At 41.8% G+C, this 22,851-nt stretch overlaps 1 protein-coding gene across 1 annotated transcript in view; it reads left to right on the top strand.

The window, feature by feature from the left end:
* Window positions 1–22,851, top strand: part of IMPG1 (interphotoreceptor matrix proteoglycan 1) — a 120,814-nt gene that overhangs the window by 20,943 nt on the left and 77,020 nt on the right. The window contains exons 2-4 of the mRNA XM_070558991.1: window positions 9,134–9,367; window positions 15,492–15,658; window positions 15,921–15,949. Coding sequence (XP_070415092.1) covers window positions 9,134–9,367; window positions 15,492–15,658; window positions 15,921–15,949 — 430 coding nt within the window. The remainder of the gene's footprint in view (window positions 1–9,133; window positions 9,368–15,491; window positions 15,659–15,920; window positions 15,950–22,851) is intronic.

Genomic DNA, 22,851 nt, shown 5'->3' with positions numbered 1-22,851 from the left:
TTCAACCTGACCTCAGCCCCAAACCAACTCTACCCACCACAATTTCAAAGTAATGTACTTTACAGTTAATCACAGCTTATAGAGATATCCTACTCTTCTAACTTTCAAGACTAGCTTATTCAAGGGAGAAAGGATTTTTGTGATTTTGCTTATATATTTATGTGAAAATCACTTACAATTCTTAACATTTTAAACTTTTCTTCTAAAATTCTCAAGTAAATTTAGCTCTCTATGAAGAAGCAACGTGTCGATTCTGTGGCTTCCCACAGCCTCTGACACAATACTGCAGCCTGAGGGCACTTGAGAGTCAAGGGCAGCCCTGTGATTCTGGAACTGCAGTAGGAACAGCACCTCTGGAGCTGGCGGTGGCTGAGTGGACCTCAGCCAGGAGGCAGCACTGGGAAGGGGTCCCACGCCTTAGATGGAGGCAGCCATGTGTGAGGCCTTCATGCCACCCTATGACAAGTACCTCAGTTGTGTTTCTCTCCTGTCCCAGGACACAGAGAGCCCAGCCATTCTGAGAACTCTCCCCTTCTCAACATGTCCTCCTCTCTCTCCCCACAAGGGGGATGGAGAGTTAGCACACATTTCTTTTCTGGGTGGTTGAGCATGCGGCCCTGTTGGACTCCTGCCTCTCTATTCACTGACATCTAGGAGACCTGAAGAGCTGCCAGCTCCACCTGTTCAGAAGGTCGCCCCCTTGAGCACAAAAGAGACACCCCCTTTCTCTTTTCTGTCTCTCTCTTCTACCTCTGTTCTGATCCTGCCCACTCACCCAGCTGCATACACCCACAACGAGAGGTGCAGCTTTGTACCTCAGCAAAATTTCTCAGCATCTCACCTTTAGATTTGATTCTTCCTCTTTTTTTTTTAAGTGCAATGAGATAGAAGAAGGGCTCAATACATATGTATAGAGAGAGTAGAAAACGGGAGTTAGCAACATTTATTTCTTGTAATGATTTTCCAAGATCCTAACCATTTTCCTTCTGACAGATCAAGTGTAAAGATTAAATCTGATTTTTTCAGTGAGAAGAAAGATAATGCAACTTCTCTAATTCTCTGAGAGAAGAGAGCATGATTTCATCCTCAGTAGGGAGTAATGCTGCTGAACACGTGCCAGTTTGGGAGGTAAGGGAGGCTGTGATGCGTCCAAGTTTCAAAAGCTTCACAGAGGGAGATGGCATGGCATCCACCCATGCATCGCTGATAATCAGTCTGCACGCTGACTATTGTGAGAGTTTATTTACTTCATATTTCAGTAAAGAAAGTCACTGGAAGCTTCCTAATTTCCATGATCCTCTTTTGTATCATTTTTCCAACAAACTTTGACTCTCAGGCCACAGACTAGGGTTGGCTTTATGGAAGTTTACTCGGAACTGCATGTATGAAGGGAGGTGGGAAAGCAGTGTGCAGAAGCTCCTGTATTCTCCACTTGATCCTCAGAAAGCAGTGTACTTAAAATCCATGCAATTTTCTGGAACAGCATTGAAGAAGGTATTCAGTGTATCTGCATAATGTGTTGAGACATATTCAGGTACGTTAAGCATGTGTACATTAGCTGTCCTGGCTCTTTGGAAAAAAAATTTTCCAGTGTGTAATTGAGCATTTCTACTAATGTAGGGGGCAGGCCAGGATACAATGGATCACAAATAAGCTAAGCATTTGCATAAAGGCCGCAACCCTTCACTCTTTTTTGGTATGGTCAGGAAAGTTTATACGCGATTATTGTTTTTATAATTTCTGGTCATTGATTTTGGCCCTAAAATGTTACCCATTTTCTCTCTACACAGTTCTGTTCTTCAAATGGAAGTCTTTATTCAGCAGGAATTCCAGTAACTTTTTGTCTCTACTCCCGTTAATTCATTCATTAAGACATCGCAGCCGTCTCCCTCAGGAAAACACAATGGGCTCACTCAGTTCTTATACCAGTGGCCATTGCTTTCATAACAGTGCCACTATGGGAGCCCCATCCTCCTTTTCCTGATGTCTGTTACTTCCACTCTGTGTCCAGTAATCCTGTATTATAAGCCTGTAGGGTTAGGCGGCTAGAAAATATTTCTCTAGAAGGGAGAGTTTGGCTGTGCGTGGTCCAAACATGTTGGTAGAGATCCATTTGAATACACAACCAAGAAAGAGACAGATTCATGGGCAAAGCTGAGCCCTAATAGGGGAATTTTGTCAGCAGTCTATGACTGGAGGTCAACTTGATATGGAAAGGAAAAAATTAAACTCTTTAGTGATATAACAGGGAGATGATGTGGCCTGTAATGGCTCCCAGGATGCCAGTCAACATCAAGGCCATGTAGCCACCAGACTAGAACCTAGAGTGGAAAAGATAATTTTGACTGAGGGCCACCTCCACATTAGCTGGTAGATATGCTTCAGCTATACTTAGGCAATCTACTTCTAAAACAATAAGTGAAGGGTCAATAACCCAATATTTCAGAGCTGACACTCCACTTTTTTCCAGATCTGACTTTTTCTTAGGCTAAGGTAATATTTTATTTCAGTGTTTGAATCCAGTGGTTGTTTCGTTAACTGCCCTTTCTATCTATTTGAAAATTTCCAAACTTGTAATAGTTACACTGGGTTGCAGAATTTGAGTCAACTCCAGGATAGAGTGACTAAAGAAATTTAATTTAAACCTTCAGTGTCAACCACTTTCCTTAGCCTGCCTGAAGTTGCCCTGCCCGTGGCACGTTGTCCTCCTTCCTGCCCACCTAATATTTCCCACCTGCTGGCCTTTCATGAGAACCTCCCAACCCAACGGAAATCCATCCCATGGAACTCTCGGCCCTTCTTCAAATGGTCTGTTTTGATGAAAAATCACCACCCCCATCAACAAATATCAATACTCTAACATGTACAATTCCAAACTCATACAAGTGATCATTGGAGTTCTATTTTCCAGCCTTCGGTTTTCAGTATATTATGTGTTGAATAGCGACACCTTCTGGTGAAGTGTCACAATAGCATGTTGAATACAGCAGGCTCTACCCGTACATTGCAGGAGCGGGGAGACAGTATGGGGAAAAAAAGAGAATGAAAGGGGGAAAGATTAATAGCTTGGCATGTGGCATCAGACGAATCCTCACTCACATAGGACCTAGCTTTGTTTTTGGAAAGGAGGTAAAAACAGATGTTTCAAACAGTTTTGTGTGAAAAGAAAAATGGGTCAATAGCTGGAGGGGAAGTGGTATAAAAAAAGAATCTTTTAAATAGAAGGGAAGAATAACAGCTTGTTTGTAAGCTGATAGGAATAACCCAGTAGAAAGAGGGAAAATAATACGTAGGTGAAAGAAAGGAGGGTTTCTGAAAGAATGTCCTCAACAGGTGAAAAAGGATGGGATCGAGTGCAGAAGTAAACGAGTTGGCCTTGGATAGGAGCAGAGAGCACTCATCAAATAGTCACAGGAGGGCACGGGAGCACAGATGCAGCTAGTGAGCAGATGCAGTGCTGGAAATTCGTGAAGTCTCCTCTGGCTCCTCTTGTGCTCAATACAATGTGAAGCAAGGTCATCAGCTGAGAGTTAGAATTGGCAACAAGTGCAGGAAACCTAGAAAAGTTGTGTGTAGTTCTGCAGGCGAGTGAGAAACTCAATGGACCTGGGAAATATAGTGCGATATTATTTAAGGATTGCAAATTTAAAGTGAGCCAGAATGGTTGTTTTTCTCCAGCCGTATTCAGCCACAAGGGTGCAGGTCAGGAGCAGGCAGAGGGTTGGGTTTGACTGTGGTTGTGGTTTTGCTAACAAGCACGACCTTTGAGGGGCAAGGGAATGGAGGACTTGCTATCCTAAAGAGCCAGGAAATATTAATATTCTTTCCCATTGATACTCACCTTTTTAATTGGTTCCATTTGTCATTTATTTATTTACTCCTGGATAAATTGAAAGTGCCTGAGAACGCTGACTTTACTAAAACATATTTTATGCATAAACCATCTCCTGTCTGTTCTTTTGGTTTTCTTTCACAAACAAATTTTTTATTTGTCTTTTCACTTAGGATATTATCTTTAATAAGATGACCGTGTCCAAAGCCTCTGACACTAGACACTGTAGAAGGGAGAAGAAAGTTAAAAGGGAAGTTGAAATAATGTAGGTGGCCAGGACATATGAAACTATTTTTCATAGTCTAATGGTTCTTAAAACAAATCTAATTCATATAATTCATATATTATAAAAGACCCATTACTATTTCCACAGGAATTTTTCAGTAATTCACTAAATAAATATGCACTGTATGACTGTTGGATACAAACACTGTACTAGGTAAGCACCAAGGTGACTTGGGGAGAGGACAAGATCATAATACCCAGGTATCTGCAGCCTAAAAGTCTAGGTATCTGCCAGTACAAAGGTCTTTGCAGCCTAAAGGGCAAAAGTCATATATTTACAACAAACTTGCCCAAGGCAGGACAAAGCAAGCACTACAACACGAGTTCCACGACATTTGTTCATCTAACTTACCACTTTATACCATACTGGGCCTGAAACATAGTAGGCACTCAGTGAATACTGATGAATCAGTAACTGCAAAAGAGACAAGGAGCCACACCAGAGGAACAGGAGGGAACAACGAAGGACTTCTGAACGTGGGATCTGAGAAAGCTTAGGAGAGAAAGCTTAGAAGCTGGCCGTTGAGGGAAAGGTAGGAGCCTAACAAAGAAGGAAGAAGAGGGTGCTCCTGGTAGGAATGAACGAGATGAGCACCGCGCAGAAGCACCGAAGTCCTCGGGCATGCGCACAGCCTGCTCTGAGGATTGAGGAGCAGTATGCGGAAAGAGCAGCGATACCAGGAGGTGGAAGGCGGAGATGATTGGATAAAGGAGCTCATACTGAGCGCTTACCCTGTGCCCCACACGGTTTTAAGTGCTGCGCACGCAGGAAGTTATTTGATAGCACAGAAACCCTGTAGGGAGGCATTATTATTCCCCATTTCACAGGGGAGGAAGCTCAGGCACAGAGAAGCCAAGGACGTCTAAGTTAGGGAGCTAGTGAGTCAGGGAGCCGGTGCCCTGCGTATCACTGGTACTATTAAAACATTTTGAATAGTTGTGTGACCTATGATTTGTGTTGCTACTACATTTTTCTTTCACAAATAATGAACATATTCAAGTTAGCACCACGCATATTAGCTGTTCCTCATCTGTATTTAGAAGTTCTGAATATTCAAATATATTAAATTCCATTTTCCTCTTTTCCTCGTTCAGTGATATGACTATTGCCTAAAACTACTGGTTTAAGGGTGTTGTCCTGGTGTTTAATCTGCTATATACAATAGTACAATGGCATTTGTTTTTGTCCAGATTCATAATATATTTAATTAAACTTTGCTTATATTCTTGTACTATGGGAAAGATGTGGGGTTTTTTGCTTTTTCTGAAATCATTTTGCCCTTCTCTTGTCTTCGTAAGTTTGCACTTCATCCAGAGACAGTTGCTGATGGCAGCCAATTCATCATCACACAGGTTATACTCATGTTTTGCCATCATCTTGGAGAAACAGTTTCTGCTTCAAAAAATTTTCCAATCTTCTAATAAATATGCTCCCTTTTTACAGCACGTCTTCCAACTATCAATTCATTCTTGTTCAACCTTTACCTACTCTTTCCAAATACTTCTATAAACTAAAAATATCAAACTCATGAAAATGCATCCAAAGACTCTTTCAAAGTTCAGTTCAGTATCAACGTTATAATTTGTGCAGCGCTGAGCACAGCATCTAATGTGATCTAATTGCTTTGCCCAAGAGCACCTTCATTAGCTCCAGTAAGTGTTAGTTCCCTTTCCCTCAGTAAAATGTCTAACATTCCATGTTTCAATTCTTTAAAACTTTTGGTTTATTTTAGTTAAAATCCTTGGAAAAGATACATATTTTGTCAGTGTGGCCTGGCCTACAAATATCCTTGGACCCAAGTAACTCTAAGCCCTGTTCTTAGGGACCTTGCCCACCTCTTCCCTAGTGATGACTTGGAGCAGAGGCACAGGGAAGATTCTGATCTCTGCCCAGGTGACAGTATCATCACAGCGGTCCTCGTGCTTGGTCTAGGTAATCTAGAGGGACATAGGCTGACATGTCTGATGCTGAGGTGTAAAGGAAACCAGAGAAAGGTGGAAGATGTTTAGCCTCCTATAGAGAAGTGCCTGAAGTAGGGAAGATACGAGGAACTGTTTATGAAAGTATCTGTAACTTGGTCTTTGACATACAGAGGGCAGAAATAAGACTAATGTGTGGAAGCTACTGGAAGGTAATTTTCAGGTCAAAGGGAAGATTATTTAAGTAGAGATATTCAAAAATGGAACAAGCTGCTTCCTAGAGGAGGGAGGCAGCCATTTGCAGAATGTTTGCCTTGGGTCTCCTCCGGCAGGGAGATAGTAAAAACTGGGTGCTCGCGTAATTTATTTTCTGAACAGACACATTCAAGAATGAAAGGATAGCAGCCACCAGCCAGAATATCCCCAGCAAGCCAAGCCTCCTGTCGCCTGACTCACCCTCGTTGTCGACCACCAGCTGTGTGGACTTGACATGTGAGGCAGAAGGAAAGGCTGACCCGAGTGGAGAAAGGGAACAGGTCAGGGCTCAGGGGAACACTGGGAAACAGGGCAAATCTGTGACCTTCTCACCTCCTTTCTATTCCCACCCTGACAGGAAAAAGTCCAAAGACCCAGATCAGGCAGGATCTTTGTGAGTGAGCCTGGATATGAGCTGGATATGAGCTGGATATATTAAGATCCAGGAGAATCCAAGTGGGAAAAATTCCAGGATAGGGGCATTGTTCCCAGAGCCAGGGTGGAAGAAATACTATTCCCAAACCAAGTTATTCAGAGAGTTCTACCAGAGCATAACATAAAAACGTAAGAACAAGACCCACCCCAAAGGACAGAGATGGGGGTGACAAAGCGGAGAACAGGACCAGCCATTAGCAGGACCTCCTCACATTGTGGGCAGGCACTGCAGGAAGAACGAGAAGTGCAAGGTGCGTGAGCACGGGTTCCCCAAGTACAGCCAGTGCTCCCCACACCACACGGGCCTGGAATTATCCAATGACATACGTTTTCTTCCATTCTTAGTGACAACTGAAATGTAATTACAAAAACTTTACTACAACATGCCACATTGTAATCTAAGAGTGTTTGAAAGAGTTATTAAGAATTAAAATTCCTAAACTAAAATCCCCATGTTACTAACTGCAGTGGGCACTCCTGGCTGCATGCTCAGCTCCCATCCCCCTCTTGCACTTTGCCTTAGCGCTGAAGGGGCACCTTCTGCTTTGCCATGCAGCCAACCTGACTCAGGGAGAACTGGCCCCGCCTCCACAGTTAGAATGCGCCACTCAGGGTAAGCACAGTCCCCTGCCCCGTGATCGCTCAGCTCAGGTCAACAGCACTGGCACCTCCCCTGGCAATTGGTATTGGTCCAGGTACGTGGCATCAGTCAGCCATACTTTAGAGACAGCCTATTTTTCAACATGAACAAGGACAAGCACTTTTCATTCAGTGGGAGCTGGCCTATGGGTAAAGTCACCAAGTGAGGGGGCTGAGCAAAGAGTTCAGGAGAATGGCAGAAACGCAAGAGCCGAGGCTCCCTTTTCACCAGGCTTTCCTCATCTTTAGCCTTCCTTTCTATGTGATAATAACTTCCTTATCGTTTAAGCCAGTTCGAGGTGGGTTCTCTTGACTTTTCAGCTGAAAGTATCCTTACAGAGCCATAAAACAGTGGTTCCCAAACCTGTCTGCACATCGGCATCACCTGGAGACCTTCAAAAGCTGCTGATGCCTGTGTTCCACTCAGAGATTATGATTTATTGGTCTGGTGTGTGGCTAGGTGAGCAAATTAATCTCTCAGCTCCCTTCCTTTCTGGAGATTCCTAAAAATTTATCACTGCCCAAAGCCAACAGAATGCTCTGAGACTCCTCAAAGTGACAGAGAGTATGTGTTCCCATTAGGACTCTGTCCACCCTCCATGATGAAGGAGGGACTTTTATGCTTTGCAGCAAGATTTGAGTTGCTCTGCAGCTCCCCTGCTTGGATTTCTGCTGGATTCCTTTGTCTGTACTGTAATTCAGAAGATATGAGTTTGAGAGCCTTCTTTAGTAAAATGGGAATATAAATCTCTGTAGACCACATGCATATGGTCTCAAGGGACCACAGTGAGTGGTCCTAACTGTTCATCAGTAATTCCTTTCTTAAAAGGTAGAATGGATAAAAGGAAAGAGATGGGGTGGGTGAGGAGAAACAGAGGCCTGATCACACTCTAAGCCTCAGTACCCTACGGCGTGGTAAACTGAGAAAAAGTGTCTGTTTCATCTATGTAATAGAGCTTTTGTGAGAATGGTATGAGATAATATATATGACAAAAAATTCAATCTAAAAAAGTGCTCCATGAATGTAAGTTATTACAATGAGAGGTCTAGAGATTTAAAAATGAAGTCTAGACCTAACGCTAACAGACAGAGCAGTGCCAACACAATGAACTGGCTTGGGGAGCTAAATCCTCTGCCAGTCTTCTCTCCTTGCTCTCCCCTTCATCCTTCCTCTCACCACCCCCCATAAAATATCAAGCTTGCTCTGAAAATGCAACTCTAAGTCATGTCCTTACCCCAACTCACTTTTAACCAGATTGCCACCCTCTGAGCCTCACCCATATGGAAATCCTAGGGCAGCCATTAACTGGCAGGAGGTGGTTTTGCCACATTTTTCCCTAGGTTTTTAGAATCGCTGCACTTCCTCACCAAGAGTACACACCTCTGGAGACCACAACGCTGTATCTTTCCACACTCGAACTATAATGTCTGTCAGAAGAGGCATCTCTGAGAGGTTTGAGTACTAAGTAAGGAGTGACTTTTAGAGAGATGTGTGGGGATTGGTTTCAATATTTGGCAGTTTGTAAAGGCAAGATGACTTGAGACGTTGGCTTTTTTTAAAAAATACACTTGATCAGCTCATTATACAATTCCCTTATTTCTGAAAATGCCTTGTCATTGGAAAATTAAATCTGGCAGTTGCACCAAAGTGGAACTTTCATAAACTAGAGGGTGACAATTTTTAGTTTATTCCATTCATTTGTCATATGTGTCACATACGTCACATAAATATATATATTTACCAGGAAATTAATCTTTCTTTTACAGATCTCTCCACTAAAATTTACTATTCTGAAACTAAAGACATAGACAATGCCCCAAGAGTTGAAACAACTGAGAGTACTGCAAAAATGTACAAAGTGTCAAGCATGAGACAAATATTCGATCTGGCAAAGCACCGAACAAAAAGATCCGCATTTTTCCCGGCTGGGGTTAAAGTCTGTCCGCAGGAATCCATGAAACAGATTTTAGCCAGTCTTCAAGCTTATTATAGATTGAGAGGTAAGGAAAGAGGTGACACCTGGTTAGCCTTCAGTTCTTCTCATCCCTTCTCTTTCACCCATCCATAGGTTGTCTTCAGCCCAAAACTTCCAGAGTCTCTCATTTAGTCACAAGACTGATAAAATCATTCATTAAAAATTATTTCAAATAATGTCCTAACAACAATTAGGACATTTAATAAGTCACCAGAAAGGCTTGGCATCTGGGTTTTACCTCTTTGTTTTATTTTTGCCAAAGCCCGATGTTGAATTTTAATGTTGTTGTTAGGAAGTAAGAATCACAGGATGATTGCAACGTCAGGAATCTGAGTAAGTTGATTTATGACTTAAGATTCCATTTTTCAAAAGCAACATTACAATCCAGATCCTCTCTCCCTTCTTGATAAGTTTAAGTTGTTTATTGCTGATCCAGCAGAAACTTCTGAAGCTTGGAAATTTGGAGGGACATCCGAGCGCAGGGGAGTCACAAACGAACAGTGTTTACCGAGACGTAATGCAGGGGTGTTAATGGGATGTACAGCACAATATCTGTGATCCCAGCAGAGCTACAGTGCAATTTTTACCCAAGGCAGCATCACAGGATTTCTGGAATCATTATGGAGTTCAATCACCCCACAGCCATCAGTGGCTGTCCTCATCATTCACTTAGCACAGATGAAAAAATTCCTATGGCTGCTTCTTCAAACAAAAAGAGAGAATCTTTTGTAGCTGCTATTAAATTCTCCAGGTAGGTCCAAATAATGCACAGTATCTTGCCTAGCTGAAGCCTAAACTCGATTTGTCCTACACGTGAGAGTTGAGGAGGTTTACCGATTTCCACCTTCATCGCATTAGATGTTTGCTCTCGTTTCGAAAAGCACAACCACCCTCCTCTATTTCAAGCCCACTGACTAAAGCAAGCTGGTTCAGTTCTCACCTGTGATGCGTGGTACATTTTGACAACTGAGAACCCATTTCATGATACTAACACCTTACAGAGTTCTTCAGTATTTCCATCTTAAGATGTACAAGAGTTGAATTAATCTGGGGAGGTCTTACCAGGCTTTGGAGGCATAATTAACTAAGTCTCAAAAATATCAAGCCTTATGTTCCTCATATGTCTCATTTTACATAGAAGTGAAGAGATATTGCTTTCTGGCAGAAGCCACACCCACAGAGAAGTGACAAGTACTGGATCACTGTGAGAAGGAGGACTCTAATTATAGAAAATCAAGTGACTACATTAACATTCTGAGGTCCTAGCACAGCACCCCTGCATAGCAGGTTCTCGGTAATGGCTTGTTGATGGATACAGGACGCAAAGAGGCCATTGAGAATGCAAGAGAAAGACAGTAACGTGTAAATTATTCATTTTGAATGTGCCTACACTTTGATCAGATAATGACGCGGGTGTATTCCATGTTATTTGTTCACAGATGGAAGGATAAATATATAATGTATCCATCACATTGAATATGAACACAACTATTATTAACTATTTTCATGTAACTTCTAATTCTTTATGATGTCCACAAATAGGATTCATCGCAGATATTTGTAGAATAGACTATTCATTCCTGCAACCAAATTTTTACCTCTGAATTTTATTCTTGGCTCTTTATTCTTGATTAGGTTTGCCTCTTTCATTCTTGCTTCCCTGGATGAAACAAACCTCTGTTTTTCTCCCCACAGCAATGACAGTTCGTTATATTTATGACTGCCCCTGGCTGATATGAAATTTTACTATTGATCAGCATAGATTTCTTAAGTCTAACAAATTGGTTCACAAAGAAACAAGAAATAAGCCTCAGCTACAAAGCGGTGCTCCTTTGACAGAGTAACCCACTTGTTCTGTTTGCTGCTTTTACAAAATTATCTGTTGACATCTTTTAAAGTTAGGAGTGAAAGCTTCCAAATTCTTCAAAGCAAAGGAAATATTGAGCTATTTCTTTTCCCAGGGCTTAAAGCCACACAAGTGAAAATGTTTTGAGCTTCGTGGTAGAATCACAAGTATACTCATCCCAAAGTACAGATGCAAGAGAGGCAAATTTGCTTCTGGTTGTCTCCCCGGTGGGACCCTGCGCTCCTTCCCAGGCAAACGCCTCCCTTCAAACCCTCCAGCCCTCCCCACCTCTCTCTGTCTCTCTCTTTCTCCCTCCCCTCCTCTATCTCTCTTTCTCTCTCTCCCTCCCTTCCTCTGTCTCTCTCCTCTCTCTCTTGCCCCGAATCCCAATACCAAAAGCTAGATCTTTCTTTACGTTAATGTGTGACTTAGAGAAAGTTAAAGATGGAGTGAATCCTAGCTCTTGCTACTCCGAGTGTTGTCCACAGACCAGCAGCATCACCATCACCTGGGGACTTGTTAGAAATGCAGATGCTCAGATCCCACACCAGACCTACTTTCAGAATCTACATTTTAATAAGATCCCCAGGTAATCTTTTTGTATCTTAAAGTGCTAGAAGCACTGGTCTAGAGAACATCTAGCAACAACCTCATTGTACAGTTAGGAAAAGTGAGTTGACATGCTCAGTCAGGGCCACCATTGGTGGCAGAGCAGGGTTAGAACACGGCATCCTGACTCCCACTCCCGTGTGTTATCTGTCCACCTAACGTGTGCCCAACCCCATGGAGGGCATCTTCATGTACCATTGGTCTAACCTAATCCTTCCAAATGTGAATAATGCTTCTGGGCCTTGCCTGGCCTCCAGGACGTGTTTTCCCTGGGGTTCTTCCTACACTGTCACACAGCCTAGGGTATGACATTCAGCAGAAAGGCTGAGGCTCTGTGGTCAGATTTCAGGCATTGGCCAGCAAGTGCAGGAAGACTGGGAAGGCAAGGCTCTGGATTTCTCTAGAATCCCTGTGTCAGTTCCTCCCGGTAGATTCAGAGAAGGGTGGCGCAGAACAGGTAAATCAAGGGGTTAGAAAAATCCAACTTTCAGAAGTTTTCAGACACCTCCAGCCCCGAGATCCTTTGATGCCTCAATTTTCAAGGGTTCTTTTGAAGCTCCCAGGTAAGGATAGGGGACTGTCCCCGAGGTCGTGGGCCCGTGCTCCTGTTCTCCCAATCACAGAAGGATCCTGTGCCTCCTGTTTGTGGTTAGCTTCCAGAGGCCAGAAAAAATGACATCAGAGGAGCCACCAAAAAACCTGCCCCTCAAAAAGAGTCCAAACAGAATCTACTGGTCCCTGTTTCATTCTTAACATGTTGATCCTTACAAACTACAATGCCCCAGGGAGATCATACTTCAAGCAGCTTCAGCCATTTGTGCTTCAGGAAGAAAGTTCTCTCAGAGCCTTTGTAAAGAGAAGGTTTTAATGGGGATGGGGTGTTCTGTGTCCCTGAGTTGGGAGAAAGGGCCACCAGGAAAGGAGCAGAGCTAGGAAGAGGCAGGCACCAAAAACAAGCCGTCAGATGGATTGAGATAAAAGGACGACTTAATCTGAGACCAAAAGCAACACACTCCAGGGCGTGTCTAAGTGTTAAACAGAAGGATTATCACATTTTGTTCTCCCCGATGCTTCACACATGGATATTGTCAGTGAAAGTCGCCAACACTAACCCCTCAAAGGCAACGCTAGTTGATCTTATGTGTTGTTATGTCTCTGGCACCTAATGGTTTTGAACTAAACTAGCAGGTCCACTGGGGAAAGATAGAAGCACAAAATAGCATCCCCACAGCAGGTGTGGAATATGTAGCCAAGAAGGACAGCAAGGGCAGCCTGTGTGCTCAGACTGGCCACACAACTCTTAAGATTTGGACAAATCTAAACACCAGAGTGTTGTTTCCTTCTCACCTGCCGTGCAGACTCTTGACTAGAGACGAAGAGCGGAAGACTGCCTGTGATGATGGGTTCGAGGAAGGAAGTAAACCTCTCTGCTCCTTGCCTGCCAGGGGAGAGGGCGTGTTCACAGAAGGGGGTTCTCCAGGGAGAGGCTGCTCCTTCGCTCTCCAAGTGGGCTGGCCCCTGTGTTTCCCCAAATGAGGGAAACTCCATGGCAGATTTGAGGTGTGGGGACTGCACCCACTGCTGGCTATGTGGGTTCTGGTCAGGTGGCTGCTGGTAAATGACCTGAGCTTCTGTTGGTCTGGAATCTTCTTTGCCTCTTAAAATAGAAAGCTAAGAAGACTCCAGACAGAATCAGTGGGGAGCTAGGGAGGATAAAGCACAGGAGCAAGAGTCTCCAAGCTGGTCTCCTCTCCCCTTGTTCCTCACCCCACCCCCACCTCTCTCAGCACGGCCATCAGAGTTTCTAGAAAGTTCAGTGATGTCAGCTTCTGCCCCAGAGCCTCCAATTGCTCTCCATTCCTCTAGAGGTAAAACCAACATATTATAATTGCTTATAACAAAAGTCAGCTCATCTTTTTTCCTCACTTTACCCCCTAAAATAATTGTTAAACTATGTACCCCCTTGTATACTTTTCATTTGGCATCTGAAGTTTTTCATCATAAATTTAATTAATTCGATAGGATGTAACTTTTGGTGAGTTGTATATATTGATATTGAAAATAAAATAAGAATTAGAGCCTTCATATGTATCCAGTGGAATCTACCACAGCCCCTCAGTACTTACATCAAACACTCTCAACAAACATGTGAAGGAACTCTCCTTAACGGGAGGAAACGTCGCTCGGCTTTCTCTCCACACGCCCACGTTTCCATTCCACCTCCCACTTCAGAGTCTTAATGTAATTTATTTTATGCTTCAAAGTCTGTTATCGATTACTTTAAAATACTTCTCAGTAACAAAAATATGTATATAAATTGAAATTATATTTTTATTTATTTCCTGTTACTGTAGGTTTTATGTGTACAAAGAAATTTCTTCCAGATTCACTTGCATTTATAGTTATTTTTAATATGTAATTGATTAAAACAAACAGATATTATAAATTTGACAAAAATTTTAAGTAAGTTTTTATTGACAGATGGATACATGATCAGATACAGGTTTTGTGGGCGCTAATGGTTATAAATCTAAAATTGGGAGCAAGGCTTGGAAGGGGCCAGTTTAAAGGAAGGGCCTGTGGCTTAAGCTTCATCCACTTCTGCCTCTGGACAGGTGGGGTGCTTTGATTTTGCTCCTCTATTCATTTATGTGCCTTTACTTATTATTTAAATTGTGTATTGCTAAAAGGAGACAGAATTTAGCATCAATTTTATCCCTATTCTTTTACTTAGTGTCACTCAAATGCTGAGAAGATTTGTTACACAGCCAGTAGATGGGAACAGATGGAGTTTTGTTATAGCAATATCCTACTTTTTAAGTTCCTTTGGCATTATGTGCCAACAATCCCATCATGACCTGTCATCATTATTTTTAATGATCTATCAGCTGTCGACTCCATTAAGACTCCTAATTTGTTGAAAGCAAAGAATCGGAAGCCATCCTAGTTGCAAAAATGTGTGCTGCCCTCGACTAAGTTCACTCCCTTTCTTAACCTCAACACTATTGTTTCCAATGGTCCCTTTCTGTGGCGACCTCGCGGCACTGTGCGCCGTAAGATAGGGGTGGATGAAGGGGGAAGGGGGGTGACCAAAGGGAACATGAAGAAGGAAAGGTGTGTCCTTGGGCAGCCTGACTTTAAGAAAGAGTGATAGGAAAGCTGAGACCTAGAAATTGACTCTCTTTCAACCTGTCTGCATGCCTGTTTATCCCTTGGAAAGTCGCACAGCGAGGGGCCTGTGCCGAGTGCGAAGACTACTAGGCACCAGGCCCCACACAACCTGTGTCCCCCTCACCACATCTTTCTGGCTTCAACTTCCTACTCTCAACCTTGCTCTGGCCACCTGACCTCCTTGCTGTTCCTTCAATTTCTCTGGCATTCTCCAAGCTTGGGGGCTTTTCCCAAACAGCTCAAAAGTCACATTTATAATGAGTCCTTCCTCCACCACCCTGTTTTAAATTGTAGTCTTACATACACACACTCATATTCCCTAACTTCCTTCTTTTATTTTTCTCCATAGCACAGATAGGTTCTCAATAAATATTTGTTAAATAAATTAATTTCTGTGGGCTATAAACTAGTGTGTTGACTTAAGCCATGAAAGAGCTTTCCATGTTATAATATTCTGCTTTGGGTGCGGAAAGTGAATCTTCTTAAGATCTTCTTTTCAACCCCTAATGACGCTGCATGGCAGTGTGTCAGGAGGCAGTATGGGAAGCGTATCGGATCTTTCTGGACCGCATCCCGGACACAGGGGAATACCAAGACTGGGTCAGCATCTGCCAGCAGGAGACCTTCTGCCTCTTTGACATTGGGAAAAATTTCAGCAACTCCCAGGAGCACCTGGATCTCCTTCAGCAGGTGAGCCCAGACACTGGAGGACAGGCACCCTGCGCGAAGAGCTCCTGCCTCCAGCCCCTGTCCCTTGTGATCTGGTTTCCACAACATAAGGGTTAGTTGAAGAAATGTTGGAGACATCTGATAAAGCCAGAAGGGATTTTATTCTTGCAAAATAACCTTGTACAGGCAATGAAGTGAAGTTAAAGGGAAAAGGGAATGAAAATAGACTGTAGCTCTTCAGTTGGCATTATCTCCTGGTAAACTACTTTTTATCTTTCTGCAGAGAATAAAACAGAGAAATTTCCCTGAGAGGTAAGTACCCAAAATAGAGAGCTGCATGCTCTTGACTTTTGAAAGATCATATAATGGAGTAAAAACTGAGCTATTGGGTCTTTATGATATTATGTTATTCACTGTGATCTGTGCGGGTTATTCTGACTGAAAATTTATGCATATATTGTGCTGAAGATAAATGAGTATATAAGGCAATATATATAAGGGGAATAGATAGACCTTATGGACTAAGATTGACATTTGCACTATATTTGCAGATAAAATGAATTCATTATGATGTGATAAGTATCTAATGTATGTTTTCACTCATAAGATATAGAACAATTGAAATAGTTTGATTATTAGAATTTAAGATAAACTGTTAATTACATCTGAAAAATATTTAATACAATTGGGAAGCAACCTGAACTCTCATTTGGTATTCTGTAAAGTGTTAGTATTTCTCAGACTAAATTACTGAAGCTCTGAGCTATACCTTCAACAAGAACTGAATATCAAATAAGGAAATCAAAATGCAAAAAAAAAAAAAAAAAAAAAACGAAAGGAAAACTACATTAGAGAAAGTGATTAAAGAGGAGAGATGTTGTCGCCAAATTCTAAACTCACAAATTCCATACATTTTATAACATTTAGGAATCTAAATCTGAAGATAATAACACAACAAAGAGAGACATAAATTTGCCTGTATGAATTACTGACAGTTCTTCATGCTGCCGTTCACGTTTGTTCCTTCATTTCTATTCCTTTGCCAACAACCTGGTCCTGGGCCTTATTAATTTACACAATGAAAAATGTTAAACCTGGTCTCCTCAACAGATTTCCCTGCCTTTAACCTCTTCCCTCCTGAACTTGCATAGCTGCTGCTGCATCAGCAAGTCTGAAATACTCCTTTTCTTACACCAAGCCCTGTTCAGTGGCTTTCAAAAGATTCCCACCTCTTCCTCTTGCCCTTCTGAAGACCTCTCCCGCCCTCCCCACCTGCTCTGTGTGCAGAAGGCTGAGCGGGAAGGACTGAATCACTGGCATCTCTTTCCCTCTGACTTCTGGGTAGGGCCAGCCAATGGGGAGCAGGGGATCAGACGAGGGAGGAGAATGAGGTAAGGGAATTTATCACCTCCCCTTACCCCTAAACTGCGAAGTCTTTGAGGACTGTTGACATCCTTCCACTTCCCCGAAGCTCCTGTCAGGCAGCCCTGTCCACAGAGCCTTCTCTGTCTGTGTTGGTGGTGGCTGCACAATCCTCTCGCCCCTCCTGCACTAGGCGTGGCTTTAGCACCCCACTGTTGCCAGCCCTGGGGTACTGCACTCACCATGTGATTGCTCTCATACTCTTCCACAACTTAGTAAGTAATCCCTTCATTAAACTTTGTTCAAATTACCCCACTATGAGTGAACCATCTGTTTCCTGCCAGGACCTTTACTGAGGCAGAGGCCAAACTAATTGATCAAGGCCTTTCACCGTCTGACCTTTCTAACTCTGCCTCCCACTACTCATGATCCCAGTGCTGCCACCTTGCCACTTCCTCACTGCCACAGACCGCCCCTACTCACCCTGCTCTGACCCCCGGCCTCTCCCACTTGCCTGCAAGAACCTGCCCTCTCCACCCCACTTATCCACACCCTCCTCTCCTTTCAAGCTCCAAGTAGAGTGCCCCTCCCATGATGTCCGAACAGATTCTGTGAGCCTGCAGCCATCCCTCCTACTTTGTACTCTATTTGGCACTTACATTTTCATTTGACACTTGCTTGCTTTACCCTATTTCCCTGTGAGAATGTAAACTCGTCAAGGGCAGGAACCGTTTTCTATTTCTCCGTAGAATTGAGCAAAGTCCTCATATATTTTGTTAATTGATATGTCTATGGAGCCACTCTTTGGCAAATTTTAAAAAGTTATCACCAGAAGGAATAACGTGACTCAGGAACATCCTAGTACTAGGGTGTTAACTTGGTTCACAGGACACAGACATACTCACTCTTCTGATTTAAATATGGGATGATACTCTTCTATTTTCACAAAAAGAAAAAGGAAGAAAAGCAGAGGCCATCCATAAGAAAAAATTCAACAGAATGTGCCAAGACCGTAGAGAAACATTAGAAATTACAGGAAACAATTACCCAAGACAGAAAGAGAAAGAAGTGGAATCATCCCATCCACTCCCGCACCCGCCAGCGTCGCTGGAGAGAATGAAGTAGTGAGAGACAGACATTCGACATTAGCTATCACCAAGTTGTTAAAAAAAAAAAAAAAAAACCTTCTCTCTTTTACTTCAAACCTTTCCAAGAAGACAAAACAGAAAAATTTCTCACCTGGCTAGTCCATAAATCTGCCAGTTTCAAATGACTTTAAAATAAAAGCCAGTGGAAGAACCCAGTGGCCTAGCATCCCAAATTACAGCCCCTCGGTAACAGTCTAGATTGCCGGTGCGGAGGATCTCACCTAATGGCAAAGGGCAAGGAAATAGCATCTGCCACAGGGTCCTGCACAAAGTGGGCCGTTGGCTTGTAATTGATGCAGTTGCCAGCATTTGCACCACTACTCTTCTTGGTTATTTTTTTTTTACAGCAAAGTAAAACAAGGATACCAAATTTATAATAGGAGGAAAGAGACTTTACTATAACCAAAGACCCGTAAAGTGAAAAAAAAAGGAAGAAAATTGTCTAAATTACAAATGCTCTAATGTTTGATATAATGAGGGTTTACTAAATATAATTTCCATAAAAACTTTTCATTAAGCACTGTTGACACAAGTAACCAATAATCAACCTATAGATTAAAAATGAGGTGAGTTTATTTATGAGCCAGTCTGAGGACTACAGCCAAGAAGCGCAATCTTCACCAGGGAGGAGAGCGCTCAGGAGAAGCATGTTTCAGTACAGTTGGTACTTTTCAGAACAAAGAACATACATTAAACACACCCAGGATACATATTCATCAAAGAGTCAAAGACATACTCAGTTGCAAATTAGTAGGTCAACATGACCCTGATGACAAGGGAAGGGAACTTATCTCCAGGAGCACTGGTACTGACCTGGTGTTGTAGGAGGGGAATATGCTTTCTTATCTTCAAAGAGTGAAAGCACTTTTACTTTGAGATAAAGTTTGATGCATTCTTTACACTAATGGTTAGAGCAGACGGACAACGTGCGTTTGATAGGGCATAAGTTAGACTTTAGTTCAGGCCAGAATAGCTACCCCAAATACCTTCACATGTGAAAATATCTAGTCAGCACATAGCATAATACCTGCATAAACAAAGAAGAATACCTAATTCCAAATTCCACTGTACAGTCTGAATTTATATTTAGCCTGTGGGCACCAATATGGTCTTCCATGTTTACAACAGACACCCGTTCTGATTAGTCAGAGTCCACGCCAGGCTGATTGACAATATGTTGTATATTACCCCTCTTAGCACTTTGGCAGAATTGGGGTAGTAGGAATATGAAGATAGTCCCTTTGGCTATGGCCAATCTGGATGACTCTACAATAATAGAGCACCTAGCCATTCCCTTTGGTCCTCCCATCATCATGAGCCACAGAAAACTGGATCAAATATATTGGTCAACTATGACTATTTTGTACTAACACAGACACAATCTTTTGGAACCTAATAGCTTATAGTAACAACTCTTTCAGTGAGCTTCAAAAGACACAATTAATGCTACTCCTTTGTAACTAAAGCTTACTAGAATTGGCCAACATTCCATGCAGACAGCTCTATAACCATAACCTTGGATCTGCCTTTAGATGTCTTCCACACTGCCACTGCATGGCTCTGCGAACCTTCCCACAACTCTCTAGCTGGTTACTATTTTAGGCAATGTTTGTGTTCAGAATAGGGATTTAATACACCTGCATTATTCAGAGACATATCTCTCTCCCATTACTGAAACCACAAGAGTTGCTTTTTTTTTTAATTGAGGTAACACTGGTTTATCACATTATATAAATTTCAGGTGTACGTCATTATATTTTGGTTTCTGTGTAGACTACATCATGTTCACCACCCAAGGACTAATTACCAACCATCTCCATACACATATGCCCAGTCACCTCTTTCACCCTCCTCCGTCCCATCTTCCCCCCTGATAACCACCAATCTAATCTCTGTATTTACATATTTGTTTGTCGTCGTCCTATTTATGAGTGAGATCAGACAGTATTTGACTTTCTCCATCTGACTTATTTCACTTAGCATAATACCCTCAAGATCCATCCATATTGTCACAAAAGGCCAGATTTCATCGTTTCTTATGGCTGAGTAGTATTCCATTGTGTATATGTACCACATCTTCTATATCCATTCGTCCCTGTTGGGCACCTAGGTTGCTTCCAAGTCTTGGCTATTGTGAATAATGCTGCAATGAATGTAGGGGTGCGTGTATCTTTATGCTTTCATGTTTTCATGTTCTTTGGATAAATACCCAGCAGCGGAATAACTGGATCATATGGTACTTCCATTCTTAATTTTTTGAAGAATCTCCATACTGTTTTCCACAGTGACTGCAAGAGTCTGCCCACCCACCAGCAGTGTATGAGACTTCCCTTTTCTCTCCATCCTCACCAACAATTGTTATTTTTTGTTAATTATAACCATTCTGCTGGGTGTAAGGTGATATCACATTGTAGCTTTGATTTGCATTTCCCTAAGAATTAGTGATGTTGAGCATCTTTTCATGTGCCTGTTGGCTATCTGTATGTCTTCTTTGGAAACAGACCTTTTGCCCATTTTTTGATTTGGTTGTTTGTTTTGTTCTTCTTGAGATGCTTGAGTTCTTTATATATTTTGCATATTAACTGCTCATCAGATTTTTAGGTTGTCTTTTCGTTTTGTTCAGTTTCCTTTGCTGTTCAGAAGCTTTTTAGTTTCATGTAGTCAAATTTGTTTATTTTTTCTTTTATTTCCCTTGCCCAGTCAGACATGGTATTTGAAAATATGCTGCTAAGACCACTGTTGAAGAGTGTACTGCCTATGTTTTCTTCTAGAATTTTTATGGTTTCAGGTCCTACATTCAAGTCTTTAATACATTTTGAGTTAATTTTTGTGCATGGTATCAGATAATGGTCTGCTTTCATTCTTTTGCATGTGGCTGTCCAGTTTTCCCAACACCATTTATTGAAGAGACTCTCCTTTTCTCCATTGTATGTTCTTGGCTACCTTGTCAAAAAATTAGCTGTCCATAGATGTGTGGGTTTATTTCTGGGATCTCGAATCTGTTCCATTGATCTGTGTGTCTGTTTTTGTGCCAGTACCATGCTGTTTTGATTACCATAGCTTTGTAGTATATTTTGAAATCAGCGAGTGTGATACCTCCAGCTTTGTTCTCTTTCCTTAGGATTGTTTTGTCTATTCAGGGTCTTTTGTAGTTCCATATAACTTTTAGGATTCTTTGTTCTATTTCTGTGAAAAATGCCATTGGAACTTTGATAGGTATTGCACTGAATCTGTAGATTGCTTTAGGAAGTATGGATATTTTAACTATGTTTTAATTCTTCCAATCCAAGAGCAAAGAGTATCTTTCCATTTCTTTGTGTCTTCTTCAATTTCTTTCAACAACGTTCTATAGTTTTCAGTGGGCAGGTCTTTCACCTCTTTGGTTAAGTTTATTCTTACGTATTTTATTCTTTTTGTTGCAGTTGTAAATGGGATTGAATTTGGGTTTTTTGGTTGAGGAAGATTAGCCATGAGCTAACGTCTGTGCCCATCTTCCTCTATTTTATATGTGGGATGCCTGCCACAGCATGGCTTGATAGGCAGTGTGTAGGTCCATGCCTGGGATCCGAATCTGTGAACCCTGGGCCACCAAAGTGGAGCATGTGAACTTAACCACTATGCCACCAGGCTGGCCCTGAGATTGTATTCTTAATTTCTCTCTCTGCTACTCTGTTGTTAGTGTATAGAAACACAACTGATTTTTGTATGTTAGTTTTGTACCCAGTAATTGTACTGTATTCATTTATTATTTGTAAAAGTTTTTTGGTGGATTCTTGAGGGTTTTCCATGTATAAAATCATGTGATCTGAAAATAGTGACAGTGTCACTTCTTCTTTTCCAACATGAATCCCTTTTATTTCTTTTTCTTGCCTGATTGCTCTGACTAGGACTTCAAATACTATGCTAAATAAGAGTGGTGAAAGTGGGCATCCTTGTCTGGTTCCTGTTGTTAAAGGGATAGCTTTCAGTTTTTCTCCATTGAGTATGAAATTAGCTGTGGGTTTCTCCTATATGGGCTTTACCAGGTTGAGGTACTTTCTTTCTATACCCACTTTATTCAGAGTTTTTATCATAAATGGACACCATATCCTGTCAAATGCTTTCTCTGCATCTATTGAGATGATCATGGGATTTTTATTCTTCATTTTGTTAATGTGGTGTATCACATTGATTGATTGGTGGAAGTTGAACCATCCCTGCATCCCTGGAATAAATCCCGCTTGATCATCGTGTGTGATCTATGTAATGTATTGTTGTACTTGATTTGCTAGCATTTTGTTGAGGATTTTGATTGACATTCATCAGTGATATTGGCCTGTAATTTTCTCTTTTTTGTGTTGTCCTTGTCTCGTTTTGGTATCAGGGTAATATTGGCCTTGTAGAATGAGTTAGGAAACTGCCCCTCCTCTTCAATTTCCTGAATTTGACAAGGCTAGGTATTAAGTCTTCTTTGAATTTTTGGTAGAATTCACTAGGAAAGCCAACTGGTCCTGGACTTTTAATTTTGGGGAGATTTTTTATTATTGTTTGATCTCCTGCCTGGTGATTAGTCTATTCAAATTCTCTGTTTCTTCTTGATTCAGTTTTGGAAGGTTGTATGATTCTAAGAATTTATCCATTTCTTCTAGATTATCCAATTTGTTAGTATATAGCTTTGCATAGTATTCTCTTATAATCTTTTGTATTTTTGAGGTATCTTTTGTA

This window comes from Equus przewalskii, chromosome 9, assembly GCF_037783145.1.
Source record: "Equus przewalskii isolate Varuska chromosome 9, EquPr2, whole genome shotgun sequence".
Classification (NCBI taxonomy): Eukaryota; Metazoa; Chordata; class Mammalia; order Perissodactyla; family Equidae; genus Equus; species Equus przewalskii.
The sequence above is the reverse complement of the archived record's forward strand: the minus strand, read 5'-3'. Positions and strand labels throughout refer to the sequence as shown.